Source organism: Panthera pardus, unplaced genomic scaffold (genome assembly GCF_024362965.1).
Source record: "Panthera pardus isolate Hobbes unplaced genomic scaffold, ASM2436296v1 HiC_scaffold_2, whole genome shotgun sequence".
Lineage (NCBI taxonomy): Eukaryota > Metazoa > Chordata > Mammalia > Carnivora > Felidae > Panthera > Panthera pardus.
The window spans coordinates 59,881,569-59,899,015 of NW_026526765.1; the positions used below are offsets into that span (position 1 = coordinate 59,881,569).

Consider the following 17,447-nt stretch of genomic DNA (forward strand, 5'->3'; position numbering starts at 1 on the left):
TTGCTTTGGAATTCAAAACTTCTTAGGCATAGCATTAGATCCCCATACCTCATTATACTTAATAACTACAACTGAATGTGTATGATGTTTTATTTGGAGCCTCTTATGAATTAGGCATTTTAATCCCCATTTTTAGAGGAAGGGAGGTAAAATGACCTGTCTGAAGTCACACCGCCTACCAGTAGTAAGCTGGGACTCAGACCTAGGTCTCTGGACCCTAAATCCAGAGTTCTGTCCACTTCCCCACCCTTGCCCCTATGATAGGGTAAAGCCAAGAATGGGAGGGTCTTACTAGAAGAGCCGCTCAAGGGGAGGAGGGAAAGGGGAAGAAACACACATACAGTTCTGCTTCTTAAACACCCCTCCTCCAGCCACCAGCTACTGCCACTTGGTTTCTTCAAGGACAGCACAGAGTAATAAATACTGCACTAATCCAACACTAAATAGCATTCTGATTGTGAGCGTTGGACTCAATGTAGGCAGACAGTCCCCCTCTCTGAAATCGGCAAACACTTGTTCATTCATCTAACACTTATTAGGATCCTACCGTGTGACAAGCATTGTTCCAGGAACTGTAGGAGACAGGACTTGATTGAGATTAGACATCTCGCTCCAGGCTCTCACTGTCTTCTAGGAACAGGTAGTGAATACTTTGAAGGTCATGACTGCTGTTTGCTAACCAACTGCAGTGAGATGGGTAAGCTCAACCAATTGTTGCTCAATAAATGGTTGGCTGAATTAACAAAATGAAAGTGAATGACTGGACTGAAGGTTAAATCACCGAGTTGACGAATGCTCATTATTGTTTAGGATTCTAGGATCAGAATTTGTTTGTTTTGTTCACCTGGGACCATAACCCTTATTAAAACAAAACAAAACAAAACAACCAACCATTAAACAAACCAGGCAGCCAGGGTTTTGGATTTTCTATTTCAGGCCAGCTTGAGGGAGCTAACAAATTCAAAGGGTGGCTGCCTCATGCTGGCAGGATCTAGGAATTGGGAATAATTGTCTGTACTCATCCACATGTGAAGTTGGAGTGGCACCGGCATTGGGGTCAGACAGGCCTGTGTTGGAATCTTGCCTTGGTTATGGTCACCCTAGCCAAGTGACCCTGGGTAAGCTTCTTGGAGCTCCTATTGTCTCGTCTGTAAAATGGGGATAACACAATATACCAGAAGAGGTTTTGAGAAGGACCAAATGAATTCTCAATGTGGTGTCTGGAGTTCACAGGAGGAGGAGTTCAACATAGGTTGCATATCTCATATTTGATATTCCCTTCTCCCATTCCCTTTCATTCTCAACAGATTTCTAGACAAATGGTTTCTACCCTTTCCTAAAACATAGCTGTTATAATGACTCGCATTGCTGAGAAAACTCTGAGTGTATGACCACACATTAGCTCAGAAAGAGTTCCTGGTCAAGAACAGATTGAAATTCATGGAGCCAGGGAATTGCGTGAGTCTCCAGAGGGCCAGGGGCTGGGGGTGAAGGGATTAAGGGATCTGTGTGGCATTGTACAGAAGAAAGGCAGTGGGTCAGGGATGATAAGCCCTGGAGGGGTGTGGGTGGTACTGACTGTTATAATATGTGTCCTAAGTGCTTATAAATTAATTTGAATTCCAGATGTCACCGAATTGGAATCAAATGGGCGCGAGGGATGTAAGACATAGCTCTTTGCAGTCAAAAAGCTAACTTGACTCTTTTCTCCTCCTGCATGAATTTGAAATGGAGCCTATTACTTTGATGGGAATCTTCCTTTACAAACAGCTCCGATTATCCTGTATAGAGGCCACTTGTTTCCACCCTAGGCTTTTTCATTTGCTTCTCCTTCCATTAGCCAGGGTTAGGAGGTGGGTGAGACAGTCTTCTAACAGGCTGAGCTACACTCATCTGGAATGGCATTGCGAATGTAATTGTTCTAAGCATTAGGGACAAATCAAATTTTGGGTCATGACTCAACTGGCCATATCTGCACCTTTATTTTCCTAAAAGCACTTTCTATGGAGCTGGATTATGGTTTAATGAGTGAGCTGGCTGGGAGGAAGCCGGTCAGCAGTGACAGTGAAAATGATCTCAGAAAGTGCAGAGGGGTAAGTGAAAGTGCAGGCACCTGTCAGAACACACCAATTATGCCCTAACAGCTTTCAGAAGGCGTGTTGATAGGCCACTGCTGCACCACTTCACACCATCTGAGAAACGTTGATGGGAATCTTTCATTACTTGCTAGTTGAGGCGATGAAATGGTCTCCATGATTGGGTCCTAACTTGATAAACCCTAAAATGAATCTATTATTCTCTCACGCAGTTGTTCAAAATGCATTCAAAATGCACATCGATATAGCATGTCTAATCCATCAGGAAGACATGTCGACTCTGCCCCAAGTCTCTCTGCTTTTGTCTGACCCTCCTGCCACAAACTGGTCAAGCTTTCATCTTTTCTCCCCATCACTGTTACTGTAAGGAGGCAGGATAGCTTAGCAGATGTGAACATGGGCTCTGGAAGCACATTTCCTAGGTTTAAATCCCAGCTGTGTGATATTAGGCAAGTTACTGAACCTCTCTGAACTTGTTTCCTCATCTACAAAATAGGTATAATGATATACTCTTCACAGAGAGAATGGCTGGTAGATAGTGAGGGCTCAGTGCACATTAGACCTCTTCTTCCCCCCCTCAAAAAGCCTCTTCAGTGTTCTGCCTTCCTCTCTAGGCCCACCCCCAAGCTTCATTAAAAATACAAAACAAAACAAAACAAAACAAAATGAAACAAAACATGTTTATCTCCACCCAAGAGTCAAACTCTTTACCATGGGCCATCAGGCCTGACGAGACCTGGCCCTAGCCAGAATCTCCAAGTTTGTCCTCTCGTATTATGCTCCCCATATTCTATAATCTGGCCACACTTTGTCCATGTGATTCCTTCAATGTGTTAAGCAGATTTCTACCCCAGGGCCTTCACATGCCCTTTCCTCTGCTTGGAATGCTCTTTCCTGAGATCTTTGCAGGTTTTTCCCTTCTCACCCTCAGGTCTCAGCTCAGGAATCTCCATCTCAGAGAGGCCTGACTGCCTCACGTGGAACGGTCCTCTCCACACACCCAGACTTTCTTTCTCCTGTTACCTAGTTAATTGTCTTACTATCAGATATCTGTATTTGTCATTGCAACATCCACTCCAGGGCACTGTGTCTCCTGTAATCCATGAATATTTATTTTTGCATAAAATAGCTCTGGAAGGACTTTCTCTCCCAACAGCCAGGACCAGCCTCCTTGTGCTGCCCTTAGGCTGTAGGGGCCTATTTGCCCATGCACTGAGGGCATTCATAGTGCCTGTGGCTGTCTGTCCCCAGGTTTGAAATACCCTAGCTGCTTTGCCCCTATGCCCCCCATGGCCCTCTCTGTGTCCAGAGCTCCCTTTCTGTGACACTTAACTGCTTTTGCAGCCTGACTGGCCTCCTTTCCTTCATGGTCCCACTTTTCCACTCCCCTTTCAGCGTTTTCTGGAACTCCTCCTAATAAGTAAGTCACCTTCACCCATACCTCATCTCTTGAGTTTGCTCCTGGAAAATCCAACCTAAGGCAATTATTATCCTCTTGAATTGTTTTTGATACTCCATTAGAATATAATATCCACTAGAACCATGCCTGTTAGCAGTATGTATTTATTATATCTCTCTTTCCCCACTCTTTCTCTCTTCCTCTCCCCCCTGCCCCCCCCCCCCGCCCATATATACTCAAAGACATAAATAGATTACATATAGACTATCAGAGCTTACAAAGTATATTTATAATCAGTGTGACATTTTGGGGCACAAACATACATCCTCTTAAAAATTCCAGCTGTTATATATCAATCTACCCTTCCTCCCATCACTGTTTCTGAATGACAAATGTCAACTTATTACAGGGCATTTTCTTATAGGTTTGGTGCAATGTCATGTTTTATGTTAAATATAAGAGATATGTGGTAGAAGCAATAGCTTGGAATGAACTTCCAGTGAGTATCTACAATAAAGTTCTGGAAGTACATTTATTCTTTAGCATTCACCCCTCTAAGATACCTAAAGAGACTTTTTACAGGTGCTGGATTCTGAAATCTCTAAATAGGCTGTTTGTTTAGCTGGGAGACATATTTTGGCCCTCAGGGTTCATAAAGTAAAGATGTACATCATGGCAGATGCAGGCTGGAGGGGGAGTGAGTGATGATTCTGGATATTGTAATTAGGTGTGCTTTCAGGGAGGTAAGGAAAGTGAATCATGAGTTGCTGCTGAAGAATGCGTTGGGGGAAAATGCTAGTAGAGTTGTAAAAGGCTTGTAACCTGATCGGGAGTATGAAGTTTGTGGGTAGCTATTGATTTCCCGGTGGGTGGAATTACTTTTCTTTGTGACACACTGGCTGGAGGAGGAAGGTTATGAGAACAAATTGCTATCTGTCAGACTGGAGCTGTGTGTGGAGGTCCCCCTTTATGTCCAACTGACCTGACCACGTGGCCTCTGACATCTGTGAACGCTCCTCGGACAAACAGAAGCACCAAGCCAAGTGCGTACCACTCAGCCTCGCCCAGGGAGAATTTTGGCTTTCAATTAGGCATCTACTCTGTTTGCCAAAAGGGCTGTGGGGAGGACAGGGCAAGGCATGACAACCGCACGGTCCTCACCCTTCCCCAAGAGGGTTGAGCTGAGCTGAATTCACCTTTCGGTCAATAGGAACTTGGTTAAAGCAGAATGAGTTTCACCTTAAAGCCTGTAAAATATTGAACAGGGTTGAAGAGTCGATTAACCTGTGTTGGTGACAAAGTAAGGGGCTGGCTGTGTGTGGAGTGGAACTCTGAGTGAAGGCTGCCATAGGCAGGCTTGGACACGGGGCAACCATGCTGAGGATGTGACTGAGTCCCTGAAAAGACACCTTGCTTGTGTTTAACCCTCTCCCTCTGGTCAGAGCGGGACTCCTGAGTGTTCCCACATCTCCCCATTCCATTGGCAGAATGGGGATGCATCTGGGCTCAAAGATCAGCCAACAAATCCCTAGTGGGAAGGTATGGTGCCAGTCCCGTCTTCATAAATTTTGTGAAAGTTCTTCCTCAGTCCATGCCCACTTTGGGGCTTCTCTTTATGGACATTGTCTTACATGCAAAGGCCTCTGCTGATCCTCTCTCAGTTCTGGGATGAGGTGCATGCAGATTGGTGTGGGGCTGGTGCTGAACTGGCACCTCTCAGAAAACCTTGTGGTGTACCCTAGCAACTGGAGACTTGAATTTAGAATGTAGGATAATCACACCATTTGTTTTTATCTTCTCACTGGAAGGAGGATCTCACTGCTCATCCCATTACACAGACAATGACCAGATAGTATGGCAAACAGTTAAGACAGAAGTCTGAGTACTACAGGATCCCAGAAGACAGTCAGCCAAGTCATATTTGAGTGTCAGGAATGTTGTCCTTGGGATTTGGCATCTAAGTTAAGACCTAGAAGGCAAGAAAAAGTCAGGTAAAGATGGGTGGGATAAAAGCATTCTGGGCAAAGAAAATAATGTGCAAAAACTGAGAAGCAGGAGAGGGAGAGACCACATCAGGAACAATGTGCAAGGTGGACAGTGGGTGGATAAGGAAGGGTTAGGTAACAAAGGGCCTTCAGCTATGGCAAAGAGTTCACAAAACTCACCCTGAGGACAATTGGAAACCAATGAAGAACTTTAAGCAGGGAGACCTATGGTCAGGCTTGAGTTTGGGGGAAGTTCCTGCTACTGAGATTGGAAATAGGAAGATGGGTTTGGGATTGGAATAGAGGGTAGAGAAGGCTGGCTTGCGGGTGGATAGACATGATTTCATGATGGATTGATGTTGGGTTCATAGAGAGGAAGCAAGTTTGTTTGGTTGACTGTGTGACTAAGGTGTCTCCACTCTGAGACAGAGCAGAGAAGGAGTGGACCTGTAAGGAAGATGGGGAGTTCACATGTGGTTCTTAGTCATGCTTCCCTCTAGAGCTGGGGCTGGGGCTGTGGTCACAGATGTAGTTTTGGCCTGATGCATCTCAAGATAGTTTTCCAAAGTGGGCTAAGAATCTCCATTTCATTCTTTCCATGGCACTAATATTGCAGAGTAGGAGGCGAGGAAAAGGACCTTCTTATTTAAAGTATCCCTGAGTCATGAAATTATTGCAAAAGAATATCACACTTCAAGAGAGTTATAGATTCAGGTAGTAGCCCCTTCCATAGGACAAAACTTTCTCCAAGAAGGAAGAAACCAGAGCCCAGAAACACTGCTTTGTCCTCTCTGTCATCACTTCAATAAAAGAAAGCACCTTCCTGTGAAAATACAGAGTTGAATAGCTCTGCAGGTTCCTAAGTGCTGGTCCAATTACAATTTGGACTTGTTTCCAGATGGGAGATCTCCCAGTCTTTATTAGGTATCAGGTACCCAGGGTGGGTATGCAAGTCTCTGATACTCATTGGCTCTGCCTGTAAAGATTGATTTCAGGCTCTGCAACATTTGTCTTTTAAAAATACTTGGATTTGTTTGCTTGACAATTTAGAAATGCTGCTTCCTGAAGCTTTACAGACTAATATAATTTCACAGCTCCAATTACAAACGAGAAAAATTATTTCATCTCAAAACAGAGGAGCCAGACGTTTCTGAGAAATCATGGTTAATGAGAAGACAAAGTACTTTCTGAAAAACAGACCATGTTATTAATGGCCTCCTCAGCTAAAATTTTGCTGACTCTCAGCACCGGGAGGCTTTGTCTCATGGGGATGCTGTTTTTGATAATCTGTAAAGTAGGTGACTTTCAGATTGATAAACCACTGCTTCTGCTGGGGACTGGTCTGCAGCTCCCACAACATCAGCAGTGGTTTGTAAACATTGCAAACATGTCCAGTGTCTTTCCCCCTACCAAATATATCCTTCTGCCTGCCGCTTCCTCTGAATGTGTATTTTGTGGGAATCATAGACTTCTGGATGGGGACTTAACAACCATTTAGTTCACCCCTTCATCTGATTCTTTGAATACCTTCTCATCACCCCTGTCCATAGACAGCTACCTACTACTTAAATACTTGTAGGGATGGGGCGGTCACTATCAGAACTTCCAATGAGAGTTTACTATTTTACTTCAATTTGAAGTAGAATTTAAAGTCTGGTGACTTCCCAAGGAGATATTCATTAATATCTAAAATCTCCCAACTGGCATTTTCCCTTGGATTCATATCTTTGTAATGGGGTCTGAGTTATCAACTAGAACACCAACAGAATGAACATTTAAGGTAAAACCTGACCTTCATTACTTCACAGCTCTGTTGTGTGAATACTCCTAACAGCTTGCCACTCCCAGGAGGTGAAGGCACTGGGTTTTGTCTTGTTTACTTATGTCTGCCTCTTATTTATGTTGGCTCTGTAGCTGCATATATACACATACAGTTCTTTTATACACATATGTATGGAATAAAAGAACTGGGTTCCTCTGGGGAGCGGGTGTTGGGGGAGGGACTGGAATTGTGAATGATGTTCTAAGGAAACCTGAACCTAATCTTTAACACTTAAATTTTTTACAAGGAAAATATATTCATGAATTGTTTATTTAATGAAAAATTATCAAAAAGAAAAGAAAGAAAGAAAGAAAGAAAGAAAGAAAGAAAGAAAGAAAGAAAGAAAGAAAGAAAGAAAAAAAGAAAACTAAAGAAGGAGGATGCTCAAATGCTTCTGAATGTCCTTCATTCCAGAATGCCGGGACATTCTGCTTCCTGTCATCACCAAAGAACTGAAGGAGCTGCTGGAGCAGAGGGATGAGATGCAACACCAGGTCCAGGAGAAGAAGTACTGTGTCGAATTACTCAACAGCATTTTGGAGGTCCTCAGCTGTCAGGATGCGGTGAGTCCTCATGATGATGTAGACGTCCTGGACTCAGACTAACGCTGAGCTGATTAAGCTCTGAAATATTGATGCTGATGAATAGCAGTTGAAGTCTAAAGATAAAAGTCAATGGCTTGCTCAGCGGGCCTACTTTTCCAGTGACTAACCCCCATGGCTGTGAAAGATGGCTTGGGGACTGGAGTTAAACATGTAGCATTATGTCACCATATTTCTTGTTGGACGGGCTTTCTTGGGATGTAGGTATGGATTAATTGCAGACTTTTTGGGTGACTTGTCCATTTACTAAAACTGTTGTCTGCAGAGGCAGGAGGGGAGTTTCCTAGGCCTGCACAGTCAAGAAAACCCTCATCAGTTTTCTTAGCTGATTTACATTGGTTTTGTTTCCTTAGTTATCTCCTGCAATGGTGAAATGGTTAAGGCTCTTTCTGGATGAACAGAGTGCTCAGGGTGAGGAGTAGGATGGTGATTGGGGGGTGGGTATGGCAGTGAAGCCAAGGTGTATTTGGTAGACATCCTTCAGAGATTAGTCAGGGATGGCACCAAAAGGAAAGTTTCAGGGGAGTAAGTAGAGGGCCTCCAAAGGGCAGAGTCTGCAGAAGAGGGATTGGTGGTAACAGTAAAGATGGGGAGACAAACTAGAATTGTTAAGATTTGGAAGAAAGGGAAGGCTCTTGATTTAACTCATGTTCATTTGGCAGCCTCACCTTGTCTTTATGTAATGTCCAAGAGGTCTATTTTCCTAGATGGGCTGGTTTCAGAAGACTGGGTAGACTTAAATAACTGAGTATTTTCTAAGTATTGGGGTGAGCATTCCCTCCCACCCCTTCTCCTCCCTAGAAAATTCTGAGAGAAGTCATTTCTAGATGAAGTGTATCTATGATTGACTATAATTAGAAAACACAGCAGAACATTATTCCTTTGCTGCTTATATCCCATAGTCAACCATTATTATCAACTTCTCTATGTCTGTTGTCCTTTCCATGTTTGCCATCCTAATTAAGCTTCTTATCTCATTACCAGATAAATACAGTAGCTTGATTCATTTGTTCATTTGTAAATATATATGATGCACCAGCTGTGTGCCAGTCATTGAGGACATACAAGCCTGGTCTCTTTCCTTAAGAAAATCTATGAATATATATAAGAATATGTAAATAAACAATTGCAAAGTAATATAATAACTAAATCTGGATTTACACAGTACTGGAGTTATAAAAACTTTGAGTGTGTTTGTGTGTGTGTGTGTGTGTGTGTGTGTGTGTGTGTGTGTGTGTGAGAGTCTATGTGTAAGCATTTTTGTCAAGGAATTCTTCACAAAGGAACTGAAGTTGGGTGTTCAAGGATAAATAATTAATGGTCACAGCTGCTACTTAACTTGCTATTTTCTAGGCACTGTGCTAAATGCTATTTCTGTTTTCTTTCTGCCCACCCTTGATAGGTGCTAAGGATTATTATTCTCATTTGACAGATGAAAAACCTGAAATTCATGGACTTAACTTTCAAGGCCAGACAGCAAATAAATGGCAGGGTCATTAAAACCCAGGTCAGTCAGACTCCAAAGTCTGAATTATCATGGGCATTGAAGATACAAGAGCATGGTCTTTTCTCTCTCATTTTCTTCCTATCCTCACCCTTTTGCTTGGGGAGAGGGAGAATGATACCCAAATGCTTGGATAATCAGGATTCACTCTGTGATGCTGTCATGATGATGGTGGTGTTTTTATAAGTACATTCACCAACCAGCTGTTGAACTGGTTCCAGTCTTTGCCATTTGATCTTTAAAAAAAAATTAAAGGAGAATTTGGTCTTACTCTCACTTGTAGTGTGGGAACATGAGAGTTGACTCATCATTTCTCTAGAACATCCTAAAGATATTGCTTCTTCCTGTTGAAAAGAATTTATAATATTTCCTACAGTTTAGTAATCCTCACATCCCTTTTCATGGGGGAAAACAGCCTGGCTTGTTGAGATATGCCAGTGGACCCCCATGTAAGGAATACACTTATAATGGGTTGACCATTTCCCTGATTTGGGTAGAAGGATGGCCCCAGTTCATGTTTCATTTGTGAAGCAGAGGTGCTTAGGCTCTGCCCATCCAGTGGGAGTGGCCTCCTAGAGTTCTGTTCTGATGGGTTGTCATCATTTTGCACACTGGGTAACATCAGACACTAGTGAGAAGAGGCTGCTATCTCACACACTCTGGGTACTGGGGGCTTCAAAGATGAGAAGTGAGTGGGAGGCTCTGAGCTCCCCTTGGAGGATTGCGGCATTTGGACTTGAGGTATGTGGGAGGTGTGGTGTCACTCTACTGCCTCTGAGTGCATTGCTTTTATAATGACTTCTGCCTATGGGGCCCAGCCCACCCCTTTCCCTGGGTGAGCAACTCTCTTTGCTGGATGACTTATTAAATACAGTTGTTACCATTGGGTTTGGTATGAGATTCTGATGCTCTAGGTGAGCTTTGCAGCAAACCTCTTCAGCTCATGAACATGGAAACCTCTCTTCTTCTCAAAAGGTTTTCCTTCCACCAAGGAGACTCATTTAGTTGCCATTATCCCTTTGAACTCAACTGACAATCAGAAGTCCCCAAGTATCTAATCTAAATCTCTCTTATTCTGGTATGTAGCAGCTCTCCACTCTGGCTGCACATGTATATCATCAGAGGAGTTTTTTAAAGCAGCTACATCAAGGCTCTGGTCCCAGCCATTCTGACTTAATTGGCTTGGGATTGGCGGGGGCATCACAAGGGCAAGTTTACCAGGTGGTGATAAGAGGCAGCCAGGGCAGAGGACCACAGCTCTAGTTGCAGAAAGTTTTTAACTTTCTGACCTGGAGGAGCTGTTAAAACAGGTTTCTGATCCTTACATTTGGAGGATGGGACCTGATCATTTATTTTTCTGAGTTCCCAGGTGATGTGGATACTACTGGTCCAAGGACTATACTTTAAGAACCATCACTCTAATGTGACCTATTTTTTTTCTTTATTTTCAATATTCACTGGAAATGGAAGAATGGTTGGGCTCATCCTCATTCCTTTACCTTCTCAATTAAAGAGCCCTTTCCAGTCTATAAAACCTAGCATCTTCCAATATGGCATTTAATAAACCGTAAAATGGCAAAATCTTCAAGCACATTCATTTGTACTCATAAATTCATTTTCATGCGGTAGTGGGGAATGGCCGGCGCAAAGATCTGACTTTGACAATCCAGACTGTCGGGTGTGCTCTTTGGTTTCTACAGGCACTGACTTCTCAAAATTGGAAATTTGGAGGAAAAATAAAAAAGCCTCCTGGGGTAAATGTGTTGGATTTTTCTTCTGGTTGTTTGGTTCTTCTCTGCTGACAGTAGCATAGCCATCCCCTTTTACTGTTGCTTTGTTGGCCTGTCTCCCTTCCCAAGTATAGACTATATCTACCTGCGGGAACCATTGCTCAGGGGTAGAACCATGCGTGGAAATCTAGAAATTATAGTGCAGGATGCCAAGCTTCCTTTTGGGGGGCATTGTGTTTTTGGGGGATGGGAGAGGATGCTTGTCTTCAATTGATTGTCATCGTTTGGGTAATTACAGCCCAGCACAGCAGGCCTGGCATAAGGAAGCTCTGCTTTCCTGTTATTACCTTATTCAGTGTAACCCTGGGTGGCATATGACTCAGGGGATGATGTCTGCCTTAGCCTGGGTATGGATTTTTTTTTTTTTTTTTTAATGATAGTGTTAAATTCCCTCCTCTAGCTTGTTTGAGTTGCACTTGGCATAGGAAAGGGACAGGCTCAGGTGAAGGATAAAGGCCTGACTTCTGCCTGTGTAACTCCTCTTTCCCCCTTACTGAGCAAGGTTAGACGTCAACTCCAGTTACTTTGAAAGGCTGTTTCACACTGGCTTTGCTCTATGCCTTTCTGGCTGCTGAGTAACTCATAAGATTTAATTTTGCGCCAAACCCAGAGGGAGTGTTTTTCCCTCTCTTAAAACAGGCTTTTCGTTTTTATGTTTCACTCCTCTAACAGAAAGAAGAGTCATCATTTTGTACCCTGCTTAGCAATCATAAAGTATGTAAAGATGACTCTTAATTTTGAACAGGAGATGGTATTGGTTATACCTGCCTCGCCTCACGGAGGTAGAGAATGCGCAGAATCAGCTTTTTATTTATTTTTAAAAACTCTTTGAGCCCATTGACTAAATCTTGGTGGGGGGCAGGGGGTTAACCAAGGCACTCTATCAGTCATAGTCAGTGGGATTTCTGGTATTTGTATTTATCAGCTTAGACACTGGTAGGGAGGGCTTTTGCTCATTCATTTTCTCTTGCCTGGAATGTCCTCAACTCCCATTCTTTCTATGCAAGTAAAGTCCTAATTACCTTTTAGGTTCAGCTCAGATAATATTTCCTTTCTGAAGTCTTCTCAGTTCCATGTCTTCATCACCCCCCCTCCCCCTCCCCAAACCCCTAAACAGAATTCGGGGCTTCCTTCTCTATGTCTTCCTAACCGCATATTCAGACTGACATTATAGCACTAATTGCTTGGTGTTACACTTTCCTGTGTGTGTCCCCTGCCAGGCTTCGAGCTCAGAAGCTCAGGGAGCAAAGCTTCACACTTTCAGCCTCACCTCTTGCCAATTCCACCTTTGTTCTCCATCCTCTTGCTCCGCTAAAACTCTTTCACTAACCTCTTCCCTGACCCCTCTCTTGTGGTCTAGGAGCAGCTTGTGCCCACTTTGTCGTGGCTTCTGTGTTGTCATCCTCTGCAGACTTCTGTGTCTGTAGGATCAGGAATGTTGTGAGGACAGAGACAAATTTTACAGCAGCCCTCCCCTCAAAATGCCTGGCTCACGAAGCTATCTGCTGTAGGAATAAATACATGAATGAATATTAATATTATTTGCCCAAATCAGTGGTGGAATTTGATTCCCCCCCTCAGGTCTTCTGCTCTGAGAGCTAGGAAGGTATTCTCTTTTTTCATTTTGCATTCCTTGGATGTCAGGTGCAGGGCTTGAATTACCTACCCTCAGTTTATAACATGCTACCATCATTGGTATGTGCAAGGTCCTCCCTTGTTTGTGTTTTTGTTTGTGTGTGTGTGTGGGAGGGGGGGTTTCTTACCTTTTATCTCTATCTTTTTTTCCCCATTCCCCTACTTCCCCCACCTGCTCTGACTGCTTTGTCTAATATATTGAATATGTACATGTGATGTGGGGTACACGTATTTTTAAACACATGTATACACACACACATGAATACTCACACTCATGCCTCTCCTGTGAAGGGAATCAGATATTGACACAAAAGGGAAATAGTATCAGCAGCTCTGTTAGGGTTCCGATGGGTGGAGAAGGGACTATGGTGGACGCAGGGAGCAGTCTAGGCTAGAGGGTGTTCTTGGTCCAGCCCTGCCTCTGACCTGCCATGTGGAAAAGAAGCAGACTCTGCAAGTCTGTACTTGGGTGTCTTTTTCTGAAGTGCACCCCCCAGGGCCACCCTAGTTCTGGGCTCTCTGATAATCCCAGGCAGTCTGCTTGATGCAGGGTTGAAGGGAGGCCACTGCTGCCTCTTTGAATTACCATTTAATTCCTAGGAATCAATACTGCCATGCAGAAGCAGCAGGGTTTTCTTCTAACCTATATGCTCCCTCATATTTCAAACAAAAGGCAGGGAGACAAGGCTTGCAAAAATTCTCTTGTCTGTGGTGCATCCCAAACAGAGAGCAGCTAATTAAGCCTCCAAATTAAAGCTGAAATAGATGAGAATCCTCTACCTTCTGCTATGTCCAAGGCCATTTTCTTTTTACCCCTTGCTCTTCCTCTGCTTCCTTGGTGTTAAATATGCCCTTTCTAGGCTAGTAGAATAACATTATGATGTCATGGATGGTGACATATTATACACTTTCTTTCCCAGCACACTTTAGCCTGCAAAGTGCTCTCTCATGTATTATAATTATTTGTTTCTGGCAACCACATGGGAAAGGTAGGTTTTATTATCCCCCTTTTACTGGTGAGGAAGCCAAGCCTCAGAGAGAGAGTAGGTAGCACTCCTAATGAGGTCAGAGAGTTAGCAAAAGGCAGAGCCTGGCAGGAATCCCTTCATCTCACTCTCAAGTCAGCAAACCCTCACACATCACATTGCCTTTTGCCTTTTCACATGTACACTTTACTATTTAAGAACACTTTCTCCAGCTTCATTTCCCTGTGGAGGTAAGAGCATAGACTTTGGGGTCAGGCTACATTCATGTATCCATCCCACAAATACTTCTAGAGCTGTTATCCTGTGCAGTGTTCTATATGCTGAGGCTATAGTGATAAGCAGAGCTGGGGATACATTCTGATCTCCATCTTATTAGCTTGGGAATCTTGAGAAGTCATATACTCTCTCTGTAAAATTGGGATGCTATTTCCCCATGTGCCAGGATTACAGTGAACAAGAACGTCTGTGAAACCACCCCAGCACTGTACCTGGCATATAATCCATACTCAGTGCATGTGACTTTTCTTCTTGCCTCTCTGTTCCCCTTCCCTCCTATGCTCCTCCCATTGTTCTAAGCCTATAATTCTTTTAAGAAGAGTAAAGGGCCAAGTGGTCTCCTGGGAGAATGGGAAATAGGTACTGAGCCTGGGAAGGACTCTGCACCCTATTAGCACCAAAAGTAGATCTTGAACCAGGCCTGGTGGCAGCCAGATGCTTTGAAGCCCTCACAGCCTCCACAGGAGGCTTGCCAAAAGGCCACAGATGCTGCTGCTGGAGCCAAGCCACTCCCTGCAGGGCATCTGGACTTCATATGGGTTCCTGGAGGGTCTGGAGAAAAGTGTCATCTTCCCTTTTCAGGGGCTTCTTTGGGGTGTTCCCGAATTTCGTTCATGATAACTACTGTATGAGGTGGTGTGCTGGAGCTGGCTCACACCACTCAAGGGAACCAAGTGTTAAATTTTTAGGAATTTTATGAGTTATTTGTTAAATAATTGCCATTATTAAAAATTTATATAGGTATCTATAATTAAATAAGCCATATTAAAATCAAATGTGATAAATAGATATTCAAAACACATCCCTTCCTAATTATCTTACTACACTTTATTCTTATTTGTGTGCGTGAGGTTATTTGAATCTATTGTGTCTGCAATAGGAATGCTGTTTAACGCTCTTCTGCGGCTGCCCATCTCTTCTCTAACTCTGTTCAGTGATGTCATGTTGGTGGCTTGAAATCAATCATGAAAGGAGTCCTCATACCACAGAACTGGCAAACACCATATATCCAGGCCTCTGTTTTTGTCTTCCTGGAGAGCCAGTCGATAAACTTTTACCAGCACACCACTGCCGAGACCCAATGGAATTGCCAAAAACAATAAAAACCCCAAAGCACAGGGAAGCTGCTGCCATGCTTTTCTTCTCCCTAACAGGCTTGGTTCTACTGTCTACAAGTTCTCACGGTCAAAGAGAGGATATGCCAGGGATGTAGCAATTTTAAGACAAACTAAACACTCAACCTAGAGCAGAGATATAGAAATATGTTCCATTTCCCACAGTGATTCTTATTTATTGGCAATGGTTTCTTCTCTAGTAGTATTGAGTGTTTACATAGGCCAGTGAGAAAGAGAGCCCCAATTCCTGCACAGGTGAGGGGTGGTGATGATGAGTTGGGTGCCAGAGGCTTGCTGTACCTAAACTGGGTGTCCAACCCCACAAAGCTGTGGGAAAGGTACATTTGACAGGAGAGTGCTGTCTTTTACCTCAGCAGGTTTTGGTCCTTGGACCTTAAATAGGGTTTATAGATAATTAAAATTCACTTTTGATTAGGCAAACACCACAATAATCTTGTTACAAGGAAGAACCATCAATGGGGACTAAAGATGATGGGCAAAAGTGTGATGAGAAACAAGGTTGTTGCATAATCTCAAAGTATTTTTCCCAAAGAATCCACTTTTTAATGACACAAGGAAAGCTAGTACCTTTCCAGTGGAGAAACCTGGCAGCCACCACCTTAACCAGGTGATGAAAGGAGCATCACCAGGAAAGATACGTATCAGCATCATTCGCCTTCTGATAAGATGCACTGAGAAGGACAACATCACTTTGGTGGGGAATCTTGCCAAAAATGCACAACCTCAATCTAATAATGAGAAAATGCTCAACAAGCCCCAACTGAGGGGTATTCTAAACGATGACAGACTAGTACCCTTCAGAAGTTAAGGTCATGAAAAATGAAACACTGTCACAGATTGGAGGGGACTTAACGAAACATGACAGCTAAATTCAATGTGGGATCCTGAAATGGATCATGAACCAAAAAATGGATGTCAGAAGGAATGCTGGAAAAATTAGAATAAAGTCTGTAGTTTAGTTAATGATGTTGTACCAATGTGAATTTTCTGGTTTGGTAATTGTGCTCTGGTTATGTTAACATTAAGATTTTAACATTAAGGGAAGCTGTATGAAGGATACATAGGATCTTCTGTACCATTTTTGCAACTTGTCCATGAAGCTAACAATATTTCAGAAAAATTTAAAAGCTTATCTTTGAAATATTTGAGGAATGATTGCTCACTTGCAAAGAATGCATTTTGAGGATGAACAGTTCCCCCCAAGCATGCCTAGTCCAATGTGAAGGGATTCTGTTAGATAAGGGTTTTTCTCTGCTTTATCAGAGACAATAGCAAAATCTGCCAACAGATGATTGGCCTTACTGGAGGATTGCACCCTGTGAAGTGCTCCAGCCTGTCTGGAGGCAAAATGTAACTTCCCACTGAATGAGCAATTGATTAAACCAGTGTTAGCATGCACTAACCCAGGACTAGGCTCTGGGGACTGGAAATGTGGAAGAGCATAAAAGCCTGTCCTGGGCTCAAGGACTTTGCAGGCTATAGCATTTCACTTGGGCTATTTGACAACACTGTCCATGCGATGTTTCCTCGGCCAACATGTGGGACTTGAATGTCACTTGATCTTTGCTTGGTAGGCTTGGAAAGTGAGTAGTTTGGCATAACTTACCAGATGGTCCTTGTGTCGTTTATTCTCAGAGAATCCACCTGGAAAATTAGAAGACAGCTTTTGTTGATGGTTGACTAAAATTCTCTCCAATAAAATTAATAATCCAACACATTTTGTTCCATCAATACCAACTAGAAATACTTCTTGAGATGTTCTTCAATATTCCTTTATCTGCTATGACCAAAGTTTAAAGGAGTTTGCCTACAGCCAAATCCACAATGGCCTCTCCGTATTTGCTCTCTCTGTTCTGTCCCTCACCCACCTGGACTACCCTTCAGGGACAGAAAAGGGTAAGGCAAATGAAGTACTTGCCTGGGATGATGGCAAAGTGTAAGAGGGCACCAAAATTCAGTAATCAAGAAAAAATAATATATCAATGCAATATTTAAAAAAAATACATTTTGATATTTTGTTCATTATGGATTTTTCAAAAATTTTTAATGTTTATTTATTTTTGAGAGAGAGAGAGAGACAAAGTGCAAGTGGGGGAGGGGCAGAGAGAGAGACCCACACAGAATCTGAAGCAGGCTCCAGACCCCGAGTTGTCAGCACAGAGCCCTACGCAGGGCTTGAACTCATGAACCATGAGATCATGACCTGAGCCAAAGTC

General features: G+C 43.1%; 1 protein-coding gene across 1 annotated transcript in view; it reads left to right on the forward strand.

Annotated features, from left to right (window-relative positions):
* Window positions 1-17,447, forward strand: part of DOCK2 (dedicator of cytokinesis 2) — a 413,845-nt gene that overhangs the window by 146,531 nt on the left and 249,867 nt on the right. Inside the window, exon 26 of the mRNA XM_053907087.1 lies at window positions 7,717-7,865. Coding sequence (XP_053763062.1) covers window positions 7,717-7,865 — 149 coding nt within the window. The remainder of the gene's footprint in view (window positions 1-7,716; window positions 7,866-17,447) is intronic.